Raw genomic sequence first — 20,900 nt, forward strand, 5'->3', positions numbered from 1 at the left:
CCAAGAGGACATGCTCTACTCTGTAACTGATTTGCTAACCCTCACTAGAATGTAAGCTGCACGAAGCAGGGTGTTTTGCCAGTTTTGTTTCCTGCTGTATCCCAGAGCATAGTATGCTCAGCTCAGCTCATGATAGGGCCTCAAATATTTGTTGAATGAATGAATGAATGAATGTGGTGAAAGGCTGTTCACAGGACCTTGGATTAAAAAGACAAAAACCTACCGTGGTGTCAAGGAGTGCCCTTGGCCTGGCCTAGCTCCATCTGCAGGGCAGGCCGTGCTCCACAAATGCATGCACTTGCTAAACGGTTGAATAAATGCACAAATGACCATTGGGATTCAGGGAGGCTGACAGCATCCTCACCTGACACAGGGAGGTTCAGGACCCTGGAGATTGGGCCACATGACACAGATGATTCTGGAGCCTCTGGAGCCTACCATGCCAGTCTCCCTGGGCTCTAGCTTGGCTCTGGTTAGGACTATGCTGATTATATCGGCCTCTCTCCCTGCTTAAAATCCTTCCCTGTCTTCCACTGCTTGTTGGAGGAGGGCTACCAGCTCTTGCTCAAATCCTGCAAAGCCTTCTGTGGTCTGTCCTGTGCCAGTCAGGATTCTCCAGAGAAACAGACCAACAGGAAATACAAATATATTACATATACACATATATTAATACACACACATATGGAGAAAGAGAGAGAGAGAGATGAAGAGAGAATTTATTCTAACGAAGGTCAGGCAGGCAGACTTGAAATGCAAGCAGGATTTTTATGTTACGGTCAGGAGGCAGAACTCCCTCTTTTCCAGGAAACCTCAGTTTTTTGTTCTTAAGGTCTTGAACGGATTTTATGAGGCCCACCTCCACATTAGAAAGGGTGATCTCCTTTACTTCAAAAGCCAGCTGACTGTAGATGTTGACGCATCTACAAAGTATGATTCATGGCAACATCTAGCTCATGTTTGCCCAAACAACTGGGCACCACAGCGTGGCTGAGTTGACACATGAAATTAACCCTTGCACTCCCTGCCTGCCTCTCTGGTTCACCTTACAGCAAACTCTCCCTTGCCCTCTGGTTCCACCTCCACCGACCTTACCCCTCCTCGAACGCCCCACGTTCCGCTTGGTGCGGGGGCAGGTCTTTGCGCCCGCTGGTCCCTCTTCTCCCTCCCTGTCTAGTTACCTCACATAGACGCTCAGGCCTCCGCTTGAGCATCGCTTCCCTGATACCATCCCCCACACCCCCTGGGGACATCCTTTGCGTGAATTTGTGATGATGGGGGCAGAACCATGTCTGTTTTGCTCACTAGAGCATCCTTGTACACGAGCGGGCAACAGTAGATGCTCAGGAAACATCGTCTGTGTGATGAAGACCCCAGAACTCCCCAGGTGCTGTTGCATTTGGCACTGCGGAGCCAAGTGGGACCTGCGAGGGAGCTGTTTTACGTGCAGAATGTCCCTGGCGAGCTGGCATCGAGGCTCAGAAGATGCGGAATCAAAAGGTTTCACTTCAGAAATGCACACGCGGTTGTGTGGGAAAGCGCTCTTTGTAGGAAGCCCTTCATGAACACTCTGAACTCCAACGTTGCCTCTAGCCTGTATCCCAGGCCCCAGAGGGACCCTTTCAGAAGACTGCACTCTTGCCCTGCCAGCCTTAGAACTACTAGAGCATTTCGAGCAGCTCAACCTTTGCGTCGATCTGCATTTAAATGCTCTGTTTCAGCCCCAGCGCAAGCAGCAGACAAGGACACGGCTGCCTCGCATGAAAATCCACACTGAGCGTTGAATGGATTGTTCCCCATTTCTGTTTCGAGCTTTGTGCTGCTGACAGGGCCACACAAAGACTTCTTTGACCTACTGAGAGGTGAAGGAGGAGGAGGGCAGCCACCTTCCAGGAGCCCCAACTCCAAGCCAGGAGTCCGACTGGAGGCCTGGGGTGATCCCCAGGCAACTCCGGAGTCAGGCAGCTGAGCCTCATATTCAGGCTCCACTAGCTAATAGCTGTGTGGCCTTGGGCAAATTAATTACCCTCTCTGAGCTTCTGTTTCCTCGTCTGTAAAATGAGGTTGATGATAATCACCACCTTGGAGTGATTATGAAGATTAGATGGGACTTTCTGTGGAAAGCCTTGGAGCGGTGCCTGGCTCTAATACCTTTGAATTATTCAATACAGTTCGAATATATATACACATATGTACCTAGTTAACCTCTCTGAGCTTGCATTTCATCTGTTTACATGTGCAGATACATTCATACATATACATACACACACATACATCTCCCCACCCCTTCTTAGTGAATTAAACTTAATTTTGTTCTGTAAGTTGGCGGCTCTGCCCGAGATAACTAACGATGTCAAGGGAGCTGGAAAGCCAGTGTTGGAAACACTGAATCTGGGCTCAGCCAGTGTCCCTGAACAAGCGACCTCCAAGCCCCCGTTTTCTGGGCCTGCCAGCTTTCCCTTTCTCTGGAGTCTCTTTTCTTGCCTCCCTCTCTGCCCTCCCCAGATACTCCCTCCCTCTCCCCTCCAGGAGACGGTCTGCGAACAGGGCTGAGGACTGCCCTCCTTGGTGAGCTCTGGAACCCACGTCTGGCACAGGGAAGCACCATCACTTCCAAAGCAGGAAAGCAGGTCTCCTCCCAAAGCTCTGAAGTTTACCTTGTAATTATGGCCAATTATCTTCGTCGTTTCAATCTGTGTTTCGTGAGCTTTGGGGGAAAAGCGTCTGAGGGCCTGTTTTCATGGCATTTTCTTCTCTTTGACACGTGACCCTTGGCACTCAATTACCCCGGGAAGGAGGCATGTACCTGGGTCATTTCCTGCAGCCCCCACCGCAAGCCCAGCCCAGCCGGGAAAGGGCGTGGAGCTCGCCACGCTGCTGCCCAGGCACATCTGAGGGCACGGCCCCAGCCCAAACCCAGGGCCGACACAGACTTTTTAGTGACTGTCCCGACTTTTCCTTCTTTCCCTTGGGCTGGCAGCCCTCGTTACAGCCTCGCTGAGCGTCAGGAGACGCCGGGAGCTGCAACACACACCCAGGAATCTCTCAGCCATTCTAGACCAGAGCGTGGTCAGCTTCCAACCCATGAGGCACCGGCAGAGCCAGAGGGCGTGTGCTAAGCTGGCCCAGAGGAGGGGGTGTGCATGGGGTCGGCGCAGAGAGGGCCAGAGTGAGAGGTGGGCGGTGGCGTGCCCCGGCCGGGCCCTCTCCTGGCTCTGCCCCATCCCAGCACACGGCCTCAGCTCCGGCAGCCTCCCTCCCTCCCCCTCATCCACTCCTTGCCCTTTAGATTCCAGCTCCACCCCCGCCGCCCTCCCCAGAGCAGCTTTCTCCAATCTTCACATCGAAGTCAAATCTCCCGACTTTCGGATGTCATAGCAACCTCGATTCCTCTTCTTTGTAGCGCTTTTCGCGGCTGTCGTGTCACATGTGCCTCTGAGACGATCGAGTGAATGTCAACCTCCCCCACTAAACCAGGAGCCCACGCGTGGAGGGGTCATGGCTGTTTTGTGTACCACTGTCTCTCCAGTGTTAGCAGGGTGCCTCACGCAAGTGGCACCCAACAAATATGTGTCGAGTGAATGAATGGGAGACTGAACGTGGTTTGCATGCCTGGGCCAGGGTGTGGTGCTCACCCAGATGCAGCTGCGCTGCTCCTGGGACATTCTCGAGAGGCCTCCCTGCCTGTGGGACTCTTTGAGCTTCCCCGGGGGCAGAAATAACGTTTTTGTCCAAAATAGTAAGAGCCCTTCAGGAAGAGAAGGGCCTCTCTTTCATTTAACTGGGAGCTTCTGGGGCAGGAGGAACCCCTGAGCAGTTAGTGTCAGGAGCTTGGGCTATGGAATAAGAAGGCTCCTGGGTGGTGAGTGAGCAGAACCCAGAACTAAGATCTCATCTGTTAAATGGGTGTTTTTAAGGTAGAACAGGATCATATTTGCAGAAGTGCCTGGCAAGCCATAGTGCCTGTGGGCCCACGTTGTGACAATTATCCCTGTGCTGTTTCTGGTGTCAGACTGAGGGACTATGGGGGAATCTAGAAAGCAGGGTGCAGAGCAGGGGACTGGGGGTGATAGAGAAAACGAGACAACAGCCCTCCCAGTTGTATTCTGGATACTCGTCACCTGCCAGGCAGAGGCTTGCGGAGGGGAGCTTCCTGTCCCCGTGTGCAAGCTGCTGCCTGCCCCCTGCTGAGGCTCTGACACCACCTTGCTGGGACCCATTCAGGTAGGGCATCCCCAGGCTGTCTTGCTGGCAGGGGTGGAGTGTGACAGATGCCCGTAGTGGCGGGATTACGGGGTGTCAGCGGTGGGGGGGGGTACTTACAGCTCCGTCACGTCCTTGGGGATGCCTTTGGGGAGGGTGCGGAGCCCCTTGTTGCTGCATCGCACCACCGTCTCCATGCAGGTGCAATGCTCGGGGCAGCGCGGCCCCAGCTGGCAGCTGCTCTCATCGTTGCCTGTGGAGAGCCGGGGAGTGAGCATGGCGCAGGTGAGCGAGGCCCATTCCCCGACCCCGCTGCCTGCAGGAAAGGGAAGCCCTCCGCTTCGAGCCAGAACTAGGAATGAGGAGCTTGCTGGTCTTATCCGTGGTTGGAAGGGAAAGAAGATGCACCTGGGTTGGGGAATAGGGCTGCCCATCTTCTACCACATTTAACGTAAAACAAAGACGCTAAAAACTTGATTAAACAGGTGTTAGATATGGAAGAGGTTACTGTTAACCAGATCTGGATAAGCCAAATTGATTGCAGAAGTGGTCAGGGTAGGGGCAGGGCCCTATCTACTCCCTTCCTTCTCCTCCCTCTCTCTCCACGCCTTCCACTATACAATCCCTCTGGCGTGGTCAATGTGTCCCCATCCCCCATTATACCTTAACCTCAGTTAATCTACAAACCAGTTCATCTGTCTCTAGATAAACCTAATGTTGACCAAGTAAAAACTGTGCTGCCTTGAATTTATGCAAACAAATATGCCCTCTGGAATCCTGACACTCAAAGCCTTCAATCTTCAGGTGTTCATACTGCCTAGCCAGTGACAGAAATTTCCCAGAAGCTCATCTTGAAGTCTGTTTCTCATGAGCACATACTCTCAGCCTCATGATGATGCAGGCAGGAAAACTTCAGCCCAGGGTGCCCATGTACAGTTGTGTAGGTAGCGTACTGCACAAGGGTGCCCCACCATCTAATGGGCGCCAACCTCACTGTGGATACAGCAGATTAAGATATTTGGTACAACAGTGCCTGCACAGATGGCTGTAAATTATCTCGTTTTAACAAAAGCAGTAATATTATGACAGATTTCTGACTGATGGAAGTCAAATGTCTTTAGAAAGAGACACCTGTTCTTAATTTGCACGACAGAGCCATATGGGCTAGAAGCAGGCCTGCAGAGCCCTTCAGAGCTCAGGCTGCATGCTGTGGGCAGAGGAGAATCAGATCTCGGGGGGTCCTGACCTGCAGTTACCGCCTGCCCGCACCTCTTTTCTCTTGTAGCTTCCTTGTCTTCCCGGGTGTTGCTCCCCTGCCCCGCCCCCAGCCTTCTTACCTTCACAGGTGAAGTCCTGGATGGCCACATCCTGGATGGGAATCTCCTTGAGGAAGAAGGGCTTCTGGCACCGGGGGTTCCCACTTACGATTCGCCTCTTCCTCAACCACTTGCCGAGCCAGGCCAGGTGGCAGTTGCAGTTGAAGGGGTTGGACAGGAGGTTTCTGGGAGGAGAGAAGGGCCCTCTCTGAATGGTTAGCCTCTACCCTTGTCCCGCGGGAGCTGGTCCTGGGATCCAGGTCTGCAAGCCCAGGGCCTGGCTCTCCAGGCAGGTCTGCTTCCGGTTCAGGGGAAGGAGAAAGGACGAAGGAGGCAGAAGGTCTGGGAAAAGGAAGGCAGACTCTCTTCTAAAACCCGGAGGCGGTCTTTGCAAGGGTCTCATTGCAGACCTCCGCGGATGGACACAGTCGCCACCATGCTCTCCTTTGTTTGATGAGCTCCAGCTGTGTGAACTGCCTCAATTCCTCCGCAGAGATTTTCTTACACTTAGAGCCTTCATGCGTGCTGCTTCTCCGGCCGGGGATGAATTTCTCTACGGTGTGCCTGGCTGGCCCCTCCTCTTCCTTCAGCCCTCAGCTTAAATGACCCCTCCTCAAAGAAGCCCCGCATTTCAAGGGAAATGAAAAGTTCTGCCCTGTCCCGTTCTCCCCGCTCATTCCCCTCCATTTCCTCCACAGCATCCATCCGAGCTAGTAACGCCTCCCTCCTTGGACTCTCAATTCCTGGAGGGGAGGGACCAGGTCTGTCTGTCCTGCTCTGTGTCTCCAGGAACTAATATCGCCATAGGCACTTTATACGAATCTGGCAGATGCAGTGATGGGACAGATGGAGGGATGAGGGCAGCTATCACTTTCTGAGGGTTTTCTAGAGGACAGGAACTGGGCTGAGCGCTTTATAAATCCATTTTCTCATTCAGACTTGTCACAGCAACCCTAGGAAGGAGGGGACAGTATTCTCACCTCACAAATGAGGAATGTAAAACTTAGGGAGGTTACAGACGAGGGCTGGAGAGCCCTTGAGGGGCTGCGGTTTGACATGGCAATTAAGGGCTTGGGAGTCAGTCCTTCCTGGGGTTGATTCTGGCTCTGACAGTCAGTAGCTGTGAGAAGGTGGGCAAGTTCCTTCCCCGGTCAGAGCTGGTTCCCTTCATGCTTTGTGACTCTAGCCCTCTTGGCATCTTTCGTGTCTTTGGATTCCCAGTGCAGAGGCGTCCAGGAGGGGTGAGAAGTGGGCTGAGATAAACCAACTCACCTGTGCTAGTTCCTAACCCACTGTCCTCTATCTTCATGTCACTCATTCATTCAACTCATCCATTTATTCAACCATTATATAATGGGCCAGGCTTAGTGCCAGGCTCAGGTGTAGGCACTGAGGATAGAGGCGTGAACAAAACAGTCATATATCCCCATCCTTCATCATTCTGGAACGTATGCTCCAGCTGATGGGAGGCAGACAGTGTGTAATTAACAACAAAAAGTATAGTACGTTAGGAAATGGTCAGTGCTATGGAAAAAATTAGAAGAGCAAGGCTGGAAGAACTGGGGGTGATGGCAGAGGGGTGGAATGGGGCTGAGGCAACTGACATTTGAGCAAATAATAGAAGGAGGGGAGGGAGCCAGGGGGAGGGCTTTCCAGGTAGCGGGAACAGCCAGTGCAAAGTTCTAAGGTGGAAGTGGGCCTGGGGTGTGCACAGAACAGTGAGGCCAGTGGGGCTGGAATGCAAGGAGGTTCTGAGGGACTGGACGGCATGGGGCCTTTAGGACATTCTGTATCTTTGGCTTTTATTGCCAGTGGGGTGGCTGTATGGGAGCATGACCACGGGAAGCAACAGGAGATGCAGCAATAGCCTTTCTCTTCTGTCTTCCAAAGGGTCTTTGGAGAAGGGAAGGGAGGGAAAAATGAACCACCAACTAAAGGTAACAGAGCCACATGGAAATACTATGAGAAACCATAAAAGCTAACACGTGCTGAGTACTTTTTATATCTCAGGCCCCTGCTGTGCATTTTACTAATATTAACAAATTCAGTCCTCATAACAATCTTATGAGGTGGATTATGAGAAGGGACAATTAAAGCACAGAGAGATGAAGTAACTCTTCCAAGGCACACAGCTAACAAGAGGTAAAGCTAGGATATGGACCCAGAAAATTTGGCTCTAGAGCCCAAAGCTTTCACCATTATTCTAAACGGCCTCCCTTACCAATACAGTGAATACTGTGGGCAGAAAAATTCGTCCAGAAAGCTAGATTCTAACTGGTTCTGATACACATTTAAGCAGTCAGTGACATCATTTTAAAACCCCCTGTCACATCATGTCACTGACCTGCTTAAAACCTTCTGTGGCTTCCTGATGTGTTTTGGATAAAGACCAAAATGGCCCACGGCAGTCCTGCAGCCTGGCCCTGGTCTCCACTCCAGCCTTGCCCACTCTGTACTATGACCACATTGGACGTTGCTCAGTCCTGCATATCTGCTCTGCTTCAACCTAGCACAGGGCCTTTGCACATGCTCTTCCCGCTGAAAGAAATACACTTCCTGCTTTCTCAAACAAACCAACTCCCACTCACCTTCCAGAGCATAGCTCCAGTGTTCCTCGACAAAGCCTATGTTAGGCTTTCATATCACGGTGGACCTCCCTTCTGTGGCAACTCGCTATGCTGTGAGCTCCAGGAAGGAGGGCCCACGTCTGTGAATCCTCGGTAGCAAATGGTGCCTGGCACATGGAGGGAGCCTGCCAAGTGTTTAAGTTGACAGATGGATAGATGACCTTGGGCCAAATATAGTAGGGTGTTGTGAGAGGAGAGGTCTTCAGGAGAGGAGCCCTGAATGAGTGTGCCATTGGGCCAGGGGGACTTACATGGTGGACAGGGAGACAAGCGTGGTGAAGGCTCCGGGGGTGATGGTGGTGATCCGATTGTCGTAGAGGGACAGCAGCCTCACTGAACTCAGGCCAGCAAAGGTGTCATTGCTCACACAGCTGATCAGGTTACTCCTCAGCATCCTGCAGGGAGAGGGGTGGGGTGAGCAAGCGCAGGTGTCATCCTTTCCCTCCTATGACTGTGCCCCACTGGTGTGTGTGTGTGTGTGTGTGTGTGTGTGTGTGTGTGTGTGTGTGTGTGTAGTGGGATGCTTTTGCCAAATCCAAGCTCAGACCAGTCACATTGCTGAGGTTTGTCCTGTGATAGCTGGGCCTGGGTCCCCACTGGGGCTACCTGTAAATGTGTATGCACATTCTTGGCTGCAGATGCTGTATGTACAGTAGAAGCAGGTGTCATGCATGTGTATGTGTACATATGTATATTGTATGGTGGTTAGTGTATGTGTGTAGATTTTGGGGAGGAGAGGGAAGAATCAAGATGTGGCTGTGGACATCAGCTTGTGTGTTGTATGTGTGTGTGCTTATATGAACATGCTTGTTTATGTGTTTATCCACATGTTGTATGTGTGTCTATATGCCATTTTCATGTACATGTGTAATGCCTATGTTTGTGTACATGTGTGAGTGTGTGCCTGTTTCTGGTATGAATCTATACATGTGTATACATTAGGGCTAGTGTCTTTTAGTGTGTGTGTGTGTGTGTGTGTGTGTGTGTGTGTGTATGTATGTTGGGGGGCGCTTAGCATGCTAAGTTCTTTCGCATCCAGGGCTGGGAAATGTCTAATGTCTCTCCGGCTCCAGGATTCAGCAGGCCAGGACAGCGCCCGGGCCTAGTCTGCTGCCCGCCAGCCCTCACAGCCCCTCTGATGCTTGCTCTCCCATCTCCCTCCCTCTGGCCTCGGCCCAGGCCCTGGGAACTCACAAGGTCTTGAGGCCGCTGAGGCCACGGAACATGCGCCCATGCACTGTTTCCAGCTGGTTCCCTGTCAGCATCAGCTCCTGCAGGCTGGCCGCTCCATCAAAGGCACCCTCTCTCACCTCCTTGATCTTATTGTTACTCAAGTTTCTGGAAGGAGGGGACAGAACAGGTCAGGATGCAGGGAGGGAATGGCTGGCCCTGCAGCCAGCTGGGGACTCTAAAGCGCCCCCTGGCCCGAGGACTGGCTGGTGGAGGCTCCACCTTGGGCTTCCCGATGTTTGGTCTTCAGCACCTGTGCCTCAGGAAGCAGGGAACCCAGCCCCCCATGGGGTGTGGATGGGTGGGCTACCCGTGTCAAACAGACTGTGCAGCATTTGAAGTCTTTCAGTACAATTGTCTTTTCAATGCCCTGGTGACTAGCAGATTTCAAATGGTTCTCAAACTTATTTTCTCTCTTCCACAGATACTCTCACTAAGTAGCGATTCTCAAGAGGAGAGCAGGAGGAAAATATAAAACAAGCCTTCTCCCTACGGGGTAAGGCATTTGTAGAACCTTCGGCTCTTTCACCACTTGAGATCCCTGATATAAATGGACCCTTTCTAGTTACTACAGTTTGTGCACTTATTATGTACTAGGCACCACGTGAGGGGTTTGACCAACAGAATCACATCAGATCCTCCAAACAACGCCCATCAGATGGGCATTATTTTTATCATTGTCCTGTTTTACGGATGAGGTGACTGAGGTTCAGAGAGACTAAGTAACTTACCCACAGTCACACAGCTGATAGCGCTGGGATCGGAGACCATGCTTTCGGGCACATAGAAAAGCCTCCAGTGAACCACTTTTCCCAAGTGAATGTTCCTTTGACGATGTGGATGCCCATCCCTTCTATTACTGCTCTGCAGAATTCAGGGTTTGGGACACTGTGTCTTCCTAAGTGGGCTCGGTCCTATCAAGTCTCAGTGCTGCCATTTCCAATACTGCCCTCGAGCTCCGAGAGCGGGCTCTTCCCTCCGACGCCCAGCCACCACACGGCAGGCTGCGTGGGAGAACTGAGCAGCAAGCACGTCCTGCAGAACTATAGGTGCTGCGGGCGGCAGGGGGTCTCCACAGACCACCCAAATGTTCAGGCCTGAAAGGTAGCCCCAGCTGGCTGGCTGGAGCAGAAAGTGACGGAATTACAAAAGCTGAGGGAAGAATCCAGCTTCCCCAGCTAACATCCTGGGGGGGCCTTGTTCTGTGAACAGGAGACCCGTAGGTGGAGACACAGCTGCTAACTGGCTGAGCTCCCTGAGCTTGTTAGAACTGAGGGCTCAGGAGAGACGGACCAGCTGGCCCATTGTACTGCTGGACATACTGAGGCCCAGGGAGGGGAGGCCACTGCTCCTGGTCACAGAGCACTGAAAGGGACATAGCACTCCGCGAGTCCCTGGTACTACTGCTTCTCTCAAGTGCCCTCCTTGTGGAGCTGTGGGCTGACTCACGCACCCCTGGCGGTGAAGCCTCCTATAGGGATGGTTCAGAGCAAGTAAAGTTCAACTGGGCACCCAAGGGCTCGATACAGTGTTGCCTGCCTGCCCTCTTCCCAAATAGGGACTGGTCCTGCGGGGGTGGCAATGCCCACACCTGTGGGCAGGTGTGGAGGAAACAGTTCCCACCCTCGCATTGTCTGCTCCCTCTGTGTTCCTGGTCATGGCCTTCCTTGCCTCCCTCCTTCCGTCCTGCTGAGAAAACAGGTGCAAATACTCCTCAGAATCCCTCCCCTGAGATCTGACAGAGCTGGGAGATTCTCACACTGGATTTCTGCTCCCTGCCTGACTCTCCTGCGACTCAGCCGGTCTTCTTATAAATTCCTGGTAGCCCTGGTCCACGATAACTCGGAAATGAAGGTAATACACAGGGGAGACTGCAAATTACCCCCAAGTTCGACATGGGAGGAGAGAGAAAGACTTTCCCAGCGGCTATAACTCATCCAAATGCTGGAGCTTCTCCTCCAGCGTAAGAGAGTTAGGCTTCTTGGGGAACTGAAGTACATGGGGTGGGCAATGAAGATGAATTACAGCAGCTAGGAAGGGGGAGGTTCCCATTTGCGGACATCTTTTTCTTTAAACGAGCAGAAGTAACATCACATTACTGTAAGGTTTGCGAACTGGATTTCCTCGGGCTGGGAGAATGGAAAACATAAGGAGAGTGAAAAAAGGGGATAGAATTTTCCAGAAGACCAGGCTGCTGATCTCTCTCCATCCATCAAAGCACCACACAAGACCGCAGGCAGCTTGGGCTGGAGGACAAAGAGAGAGGGCAGCTTGGGGCAAGCGGTCCAGACACAAAACCAGTGCCTCAGGGTTTTGTAAGAGCTCCATCTTATTCTCAGAGCAGTATCTTCCTGAAGATGCCCCAGACCCCAGGAAACCTCCAAACGCAAAACTAAGGGCACTGAGCCTCTCTCCATTTTTGTCTCTGCAGACCCACCTGAAGGATTACTGCTTCATCATGGCTTTGACTCCAGGAGTCCAAGTCCCAGCCATGAGGATGGGCATCTCACCCCTGAAAGGACCCAGCCTCAGAAACTCCCACCCCAGGCCAGGGCTGGTTCAGAGTGGTCCACGGCAGGACAAACCCAGCGCCTGGCCACGCTGCCTCGGCAAACTGCTGGGTGTACCTTTCAGAACCTGTTCTCATTCTTCCCAAGAAACACCAAGGCCCCTGGAGGCTGGGGGATTCATCTCTGGAAAGCCTGAGTCTGAAGAGGCGAGCCTGGACTTCTTCTAGGTCTCTGTCTCTTCAGGTTTGTAGGACAGCCCATAAACTCTGGCAACAGAGAAGCATCTGTAACCCTGTTTAAAAGTCCAGTCCTCAATGGAAATACAGTTGGGAGAGAGCTAAGCGGAGTTTTCTGGAAGCCGAGGATACTGGGTCATGATTGAGCAGCATGCTGGCGCCCTGCCAGGTCGGGGAGGTCCTGTCTGCCTCCTTATGGACCTCTCCGGCCCCCTGAGGTGGAAATTCTACTTCGAGCTGGGGTTACAAGCTCAAACGTCCACACGGTCCAGGCAGGTGACCTAAAATTGGAAGCCAGCCCAGTGGGGACGGCAGTGATCAGGAAAGCACGTGCCCCAGCTAGGGGGCAGCCGTTCCTCGGCTCAACTCAACTGGAGCCGTTTGGGAACATGGGCTCAGTTTTGCAAGATCCTCTGATTTTCCCAAAGGTGCTAGAAATCCACATTTATTTTTCTGTAGAAACTCCTGATTTTTAAAAGAGGGCAACTACTTCTTATTAAAAACACAACCATCATGGACCTAGAATCTGTCATACAGAGTGAAGTAAGTCAGAAAGAGAAAAACAAATACCGTATGCTAACACATATATATGGAATCTAAAAAAAAAAAAAAAAAAGGTTCTGAAGAACCTAGGGGCAGGACAGGAATAAAGACGCAGACATAGAGAATGGACTTGAGGACACGAGGAGGGGGAAGGGTAAGTTGGGACGAAGTGAGAGAGTAGCATGGACATATATACACTACCAAACGTAAAATAGATAGCTAGTGGGAAGCAGCCGCATAGCACAGGGAGATCAGCTCCGTGCTTTGTGACCACCTAGAGGGGTGGGATAGGGAGGGTGGGAGGGAGAGAGACGCAGAGGGAAGAGATATGGGAACATGTGTATACGTATAACTGATTCACTTTGTTATACAGCAGAAACCAACACACCATTGTAAAGCAATTATACTCCAATAAAGGTGGTAAAAAAAAAAAACCCCGAAAAACACAACCACCACCCCCAAATCCACCCATGGGATTTGATTTTGGCTAGAGGGGTGCTAGGTTTCAGCTTCTGCTTGAGATGCTCCTTCAGTGTAAGAAGTGACCTGAAAGTTTGCCGGAGAGAGGCCGTGACCCCACTCTGACTGGGAGGTCACTTGGAAAGCTACCTTGAGTTACCACAGGCCTAATAACCTCTGCGGGAAACAGCTCACACCTTTTTTTGCATCCCTTAGTGATACTTGTGAAATCTCATTATTCCCACATGACAGGAAAGGGCACAGAGGTTCAGAACAGTTTGGAAAGGCACCGCAGAGTCCAAACTCCTGGCTGTGTGTCCACTCTCCTCTGCCTCCGTGCCCTGCCGGGGCGCTGCCGTCCAGACTGTAACCTTAGGGCCCTCGCTCCACGGTCCCTGAGGAGGCTAAGTAGCCTCAGTCACAGGCACAGCTGGCTTTAACCACTCTGATGGGCAGAATTCCAGCTGACCCATCACCTCATGGGAGTGTCGGGGTGGTGATGGGTCCTAGCAAAGAAGGACTGTTTACTTAAAGAGAGTCACCATCAAGTTATTTTAAATAAGTGGTTGCAGCTGGTGGTCAGTGGGACCAGATCTGCTCTATTGGGACATGTGCTTGGTTGGCTGGCACTATATGTATGTGGATTTAGGCACACACATGCGTTGACAGCCTTCAGATCGTGTGTGCGCTCCCCAGCTACTCTGCACTGTCACCACTCCTGGCTTGATTTTTTTTTTTTTTTTTTTTGCCGTACGCGGGCCTCTCACTGCTGTGGCCTCTCCCGTTGCGGAGCACAGGCTCCAGATGCGCAGGCTCAGCGGCCATGGCTCGCGGGCCCAGCCGCTCCGCGGCACGTGGGATCTTCCCGGACCGGGGCACGAACCCGCGTCCCCTGCATCGGCAGGCGGACTCTCAACCACGGCGCCACCAGGGAACCTGGCTTGATTTTTAAACTTGGACAGGTTACTTTCTGTGTTTCAGCTTCCTCGTTTGTCAAATGAAGTAATCTCAAAGCCGTTTTGTTTTTCTTGGTGAGGGGTCATTGCTTAAATATCAGCAGAGTCTGGCACACAGAGTAAAGTGTTTAGTAACTGTTAGTCGCCATTATTATTATTGCTGCCTTGCACCCATTCCCTTTCCACAGGGGGTCCCGAAAGCATCTGAGTTTGTCACTCCTGTTTTACATGTATAGCCATCTGCTCTGGGTCACTTGACCCAGATGTCCTCTTTCTGTCTTCCAGCATCTTCTCACCGCAGTCCCACGGACAGAGGCCATGTCTTTCCCCTTGTCTCATATACTTACTTCTGATCCTCATAATACCTTACAAGGAAGGTGGACTTGTTTCTATTATGAAAGGCCCAGAAAGGCTAAGGGCATTCCTAGGGTCACACAGCAGGCGGGGGGGACAGAGCTGAACTCAGAACAAATGCCGGCCTGCCTGTTCTTCCGCCATACCTGGATTTCCGGCTGCTCCCGTGAAGGGAATATTTGGCAGCTCTGACCTTCCTTCCAGCACGGCAGATGCTGGGAGGAACTTAGTGACATCTGCCCTTTTTGGTGAGGACTCGGCCTGCATTTTGCCACAGTCTGCACCACTCCCTTTTGTGGCTTGGATGCTGAGGCTGGGAGTTGGCCGCGACTTGCCATTGCATTTGTGCTGTTGTTTTTGTTGGGGTACAGAAACAGTTCTTCATACTCAGGTCCCTGTCAAAACTAGGAAGATGAAAGACTCAGAGTGTTTGAGTTTCACCTAAAACGGGAGAGCGCATATTTCTTCACGGAAGCAAAGACTACTTGATCCTGTTTACTGTGCAAATATGCACTTGGCCAGCTTTACTTGTTTTAATACATGCCTTATCTCCATGTGCATGTAAATTTGTTCTGAGGTTAAAAAAAGTATGCATTTTCGGGGGTTGAATTTAAAAGGACATCTCCTGGCAGGTGATGGGTGATGTCTGTGCTGGGTTCCTGAAGCTAGAGGTGGGCTTGACCACTCGGACAGCCATGAACCTCACCAGGACCCACGTGTGTCCTCTCTCTGCTGCCCCCTCAGTTACAGTGCTCTCCACTGCTCCCAGTTATAGAGTTGTCCTTGAGGCCATGGCCAAGGTGGCAACTGTGGGCAGGGAGTGAGAGAGAAATCCTGAATAGCACTGATGTGATCCAGATGCTGCCCAGGGCAGGGGAAGGTCTCTCTCCTTCTTGCCTGCAAAGGGACCGATGGGTGGAAGAGTGGAGAGCAAAATAAAATAAGGGTTACAATTAATTCTCATTATTCATCGTGGTTAAGCTCTACAAAGTCACTGGGCAAGATGAATTAGTGAATGCTGAACCACTGCTCCTAGGGGAGCCTCTGGTCACCATTTTCATTAACCGATCAATACCTAACCTTGTTTGATGCATGTTTCTGTTTAAAGACATCTTATTGAATATATAGTGTTGATTTATTTACATTGCATTCACAGCCAAGAGCACCATAACTCTTGCCTGAACAAAGCTTATGTAACACATATTTTCTCTGTAAGGTACATCACAGCCTTCCTATGCTTAGGATCACTAGACAGCCCTCCAGTGCTATGCTAGGGGGCCATTTTAAACAGTGAAATCACCCACAAAAGCACAAACATGCAGAAAAAGAAATGTGGCACTAAATATATTGTGGATTGGCCACTCGGTTACAGTCTGGGAGCCGAATCAAGAAATCAGAACGTGGCCTTGTTCGATTTCAGCTGGGGACGTGCGTGTAGGGGGACTCAAATTTTTTGCTGCCCTGTCTATGTATATGAATGACCATGAAAGCACTGCGCGTATTGATTCTGAGATTACAAATAAATGTTAGTGAGTAAGCGAATCAGCAAATACAGGGTCTACGAATAATGAGGCTTGACCGTTTTCCTTTGTTCCAGAGGCAGACTCAAACTCTGGGGCCGGGACATGTGGAAGATGGGGTGCGAGTGGGAAGCAGGGTCAAGGAGAAGGGAATTAGATGGCAAAGAGCCCCCTGTCCATGCTGGTACCTCTGCTGGCACACCTGGGAAGGGAAGGGGAGGGGGAAGCAAGGCCAGCTGTGCACCAGTGGGCTTACAGATGCAGGAGGTGAGGCAGCTGTGGCGTCTCCGCTCCAGTGTGTCTCAACCACGGGAGGCCTTTAGGGTCCATCTAAAAACAGACCTTCTGACTGTTACCTCATAAACATGACTAAGGGATGTGCACCCTAGGTCCCCATGTCCCGTTGGTCCTCACCTGAGTCCCTCCAACGACCCACTGGGGTAGACTTTGGGTGTGGCGTGGAGGATGTGGGTGAGCAAGGATGGGTTGAGGGTCAGGGATGGTGCAAAAGGCATGCTCTGCCTCTGCATGGCCCTGCCTTAGTGTCTGGCTTCCCAGGACGTGCCCAGAGCAGGGGTCAGGAGGAGACTGAGAGGGGCTGGAGCGGAGACAGAGGGAGCCAGCCGTGCCCTGGCGTTCTGCTCCGGTCTCTGCCAAATGCCTGAGACTGACTTACATTTTCCGCAGGTTGGGCAACTTCTTGAAGATACCAGTGGCCTCTAGCACAGATATCTCATTGTCGTTCAGTCGGCTACATGGGAAGCAAGCAGATGAGGCGGTGGGTTAGCTGTGGATGGGACACCTCCTCCACTGGTCCCCCATCCCCCCGTGGCTTCAGCTGAATTGCCACCTGGACCTCACTCAGTCCAGGTCAATAGCATCACAGAAACCCTCCGTGTACCCCATCAGCATGGGAGGCCTAGCAGCAAAAGGAGGGGTGTGAGAAGGGGCCAGAAAGGAGAGGAAGACCCTCTGCTGAAGGCGTATTCAACTTTTTGAACGCTCAGCACTTAACAATCAAGTGCCAATGATTTGCCTTCATTTTGTAGGGGTACCAGTGACCACTTAAACCCCCAGGGAGGTTTCCCCAGGTTCTTCCAACTCTCCAAGCCACTCAGGTCTTTCCTGACCACATCCCTCTGCTAAGGGCATCTCAGGGACTCCACGCCCAACATTCATATAAGCTCAGGGACAGCAGGAGAAAGTCAAAGATAATAATAATAATAATAATAAATAATAAAGACCACCATCATTTATGCAGGGCTTAGTCCATGTCAGGATCCAAGATAAAGTCTGTGCTTGCATCCTCTTACCTAATCTTTGTAACCCCCCTAGAAGGTAGGTATCAACACTCCATTCTATAGCTCAGAATCTGATGCTCAGACCTGAGAAGCAACTTGCCCAACCTCAGGAAGACTGGAGACGACAGGAGTCAGGCCCAGATCCTTCCTTCACCCCACCATGCTGTAACTTTGAGCTCTGCCACTTCTGGATAAACCAACACGCCTCTTTATTAGCATGGATAACCAGAGGCTCAGATATACCTGATCTTTCTAGCTGTTTTTTTCACTTTAGGACAGTCATTTATGCGCTATCCATCTATCCGGTTATGTTGTAAGCTTCCTAAGGGCTAGGAGGGGCGGTCTGCTTTGTTCACCATGGAAAAGGGTGGGCCTGGCACAGTGCCTGGCTCGCAGCGGATGTCTGGAAAATCTTTGTATCAATAGAATGAATGAGCTGTCTTTATTTGTGAGCAAGCTGTCCCCCGCGGATGCTTGGGGGAGTCTGCCCTCATCCCGGGACGCAGGGGACACCAAGGAGCACCCAGGTGACTGAGCTGGGAGGGGGCCACCTCTAGGAGCCCACACCCACCCTGGCTGGCTCAGGGAGACTGGGCGTGGGGACGGCAGGGGCTCCTGCCTGGGCAGCACTCACAGGTCAGTGACGTATTCGGGGAGGTGGCTTGGGACACGGGCCAGCTTCTGGTTGGAGCAGTCCACGATGGTGCCCTCGCAGCGGCACCTGTCCGGGCACACGAGGTCCATGAAGCACTCGCTGCTGAACCTGCTGCGGTAATCCTCCGAGCCTGGGGGGGCGCCAAAGAGGGGGCGTCAGTGGCAGCCGGTCCGGCATGGGCCGAGGTTGTGGGCACTGGAGGTGGGGAGACACGGGGCGGGGGGATGGCGCAGTGACAGAAGCAGCATTGCCCTCATTTTTTGGCCACCTTGCTCTGCCTTCCCCACCCACCCCCCCAGCCTCCAGGTTGCTTGCTCTCCCTTTGGTCTTTGTCATTCATCACTTTCCATCTAATGCCACAAGCTCCGTGGGCTCTTAAGCTTCTGTGGGTCATGGACCTTTTTGAGGTCCCTGTACAGAATTTGGTCTACGATTTACGGGGGGTACTTAGTCCACGATGCCCATGATCCATGGACCCTCTAAATATTCATGAGAATCCAAATGAAGAGATTTTGATGGGGTTTTGATGGGAGCTATGCCAGGGGTGGGAATGAGGTCAGGGAAGAGGGTCATAAACTCAGTTGTCTTCAGGGACAAAGCAGGTAATGAAATGATAAAGGGGGCCCAGCACACGGCAATCAATACCCTTGACACCTGGTTTCATTACTGGGAAGCAATCGTGAGAGTTGGGGTCCTGGGGAATTGAAGCCCACCGCCTTAACGTTTGGGAATTTAGCTCAGGGTTGCCTGATAATTCTTTTTAAAAAAGTACTGGTGATGAATTCAAATGTAAAACACTGTAAAGACAAGTACAACTCTTGTGAGGGTTAGATGTACGTGCTGCCTTTGAGAGGAAGCTCTGTTGAACTACAGTGAAAAGCCAGTTCCAATGAGCTAAAAGTAGTTGGAGCTAAGATTAATTTTTGAAGTGGAATTTTTCTGGAGGTTACATACACAGTAATGGTAACAGGGCCAACGATGTGCTGTCTTGAGAGATGCCCTGGGGAGCTGCTTTAATGATCAGAAATGATCCCCTGGCACCTGGGCGAACCTCTGTGAGACCACAAATCTTGCTCGAAATAAAAGGGAAGCTCTGGTTCTATCAGACACGAGCCAGTTGATGGGGGTTGGGTCTCTTTTATTTTCACCTTCAGCGGTTCGTCAGCACAATGCCAGGCACAAGAGCTTGGCTCACATTTGTCCAGTGCGTAAATGGGGTGTCCTTAGCACATAAATGGTTCCATACGTGCATATTTCTGCAGTGTTTCAGAGAACGTGAATGTCATTTGTTTGCCTGGCTAGTTGAGGTGGACCTTGGCCATCTTATGTGTATTAGGAGCAGAACGGGGCATCTGCAGTACAGAGATTTAGCAATAGCATTTGCTAAATAGGTTTTAGCAATAGAAAGTGTGGATTTGTCCAGGCTTTGCCACTTCTAGCCTCAATCTCACCACATGTAAAACGGGAATCACATAATTGCCCCTATCTCACAGGGGCTGTGAAGATTTGAGGAAGATCAAGGCGGTGGAGAGCCTCTGGAAAAGGGTCAAGAGTTGTACAGATGTTTGTGATTCTATTTGTTTTGAGCGCCTAGTGGAACATTTGGCATGTCAGAAGCCGTTAAAACATCAGCGTAGTGAGTGATGATAGCTGATGTGTACTGAGCATGGGTCAGGAGCAGGGCACTATTCTTTGAACTTCAAATGGGTGAGCCCATTAAATCTTCACAACACTCTGAGGCTATTATGACTCCATGTTATCGATGAGGAAACTGAGGCCTCAGTGACCTGAGGCAGGTCACTCAGGACGTGGCAGAGAAACGAACCCAGGCACGCTGCTGCCAGGGCCCATGTGACTAATACTTTGCTTTACTGCAGATGTGCTTTTGGACAAAACCTTAATCCCAGACCTAGGAATGATCATAAAGTCAAGTTGGTGGAGGTGAATTGAATGGCATTTTCCTGCAAGTGGGCTGCAGGGAGACAGGAAGCAGATGTCTCCACTGCCCTCTTGGTTTCTCACTCCTCACGTTTTCTCCCCATGGTAATGCCTGATTGGGGACGGACTTGGTGGGTCTCTGATTCTGAAGTGACATTATCCACCTAAAACAGAAGGTCAAGGCCTGGACCTGTCTCTTTCCCTCTTTGCTCCTTCTCCATTCCCCTCCTTCATCCCACTTTCTACCCGCAGGCTTGTGCGAGCAAAATCCAAGCAGGTACCCCAGGTTTTTGGGGCGGCTCCCTGATCCAATGCATTATGCAAATTTCTTGCCCTTGGCTTGTCAGCATCCGGCCCACTGAATAACTCTGAGCTGGGCTGTTTCCGGACCCCCACCCGCCGATGCGTCAGCGTGCTGAGCCCTGGATCAATTTCATCGCGCAAACCCTGCTAGATGACAACCCTCTCTTATTCCCCACGGCGGTTCCCCACGGTGATGGTGTGAAGCGGCTTTTCGTACATATGCACGTATTTTTCCTCGAGAAGGTGTCTAGGATGGGATCCTTGCAGAGCGGAGGAACCCCGAGTGATCAAAGCCAGAAAGACAGGAGGGAGCACAGTTTGCTCGCTAACATGATGAGCCTGAAGACGTGCACCGGCTGGGCTGCTGCTGGGGACAGCCGCCGATTAAATGCGTTTTCGTTTCAATCAAGGTGAGAGCGTGTGTGGTTAGCAGGAATCGCTCTCTGTAGTATACTTAGATTATAACTGGCCGACCTGTGCAATGGAGCCGCTGACCCATTTTAATGAAATGATTTTGCAATTAGATTCGACGGACTAATGTGTTCTTTCCAACATTTTTTCCCCTGCTGTTTTTGTTATTGCCCTGGTTTGTAATAACGAGGGGGTCGGAGTGTGGTATTTTATACGAGTGGGAGCCAGAAATGTTAATGACGGCGTACGTACAAAACTGAAAGAGTGCGTTCCCCAGTCGGAGCCATCCTGAAATGCCACCTCCATCACTTCATATTTCATTACCCAAACCACTCAGGGTT

At 51.4% G+C, this 20,900-nt stretch overlaps 1 protein-coding gene across 1 annotated transcript in view; it reads right to left on the bottom strand.

Moving 5' to 3' along the window:
- SLIT3 (slit guidance ligand 3) overlaps positions 1 to 20,900 on the bottom strand; it is a 631,375-nt gene that overhangs the window by 73,420 nt on the left and 537,055 nt on the right. Inside the window, exons 15-20 of the mRNA XM_059063071.2 lie at positions 17,887 to 18,037; positions 16,628 to 16,702; positions 9,338 to 9,481; positions 8,395 to 8,538; positions 5,538 to 5,701; positions 4,321 to 4,453 (exon numbers count right to left, since the gene is read on the bottom strand). Coding sequence (XP_058919054.1) covers positions 4,321 to 4,453; positions 5,538 to 5,701; positions 8,395 to 8,538; positions 9,338 to 9,481; positions 16,628 to 16,702; positions 17,887 to 18,037 — 811 coding nt within the window. The remainder of the gene's footprint in view (positions 1 to 4,320; positions 4,454 to 5,537; positions 5,702 to 8,394; positions 8,539 to 9,337; positions 9,482 to 16,627; positions 16,703 to 17,886; positions 18,038 to 20,900) is intronic.

The sequence above is a fragment of the Kogia breviceps genome, chromosome 4 (assembly GCF_026419965.1).
Source record: "Kogia breviceps isolate mKogBre1 chromosome 4, mKogBre1 haplotype 1, whole genome shotgun sequence".
Classification (NCBI taxonomy): Eukaryota; Metazoa; Chordata; class Mammalia; order Artiodactyla; family Physeteridae; genus Kogia; species Kogia breviceps.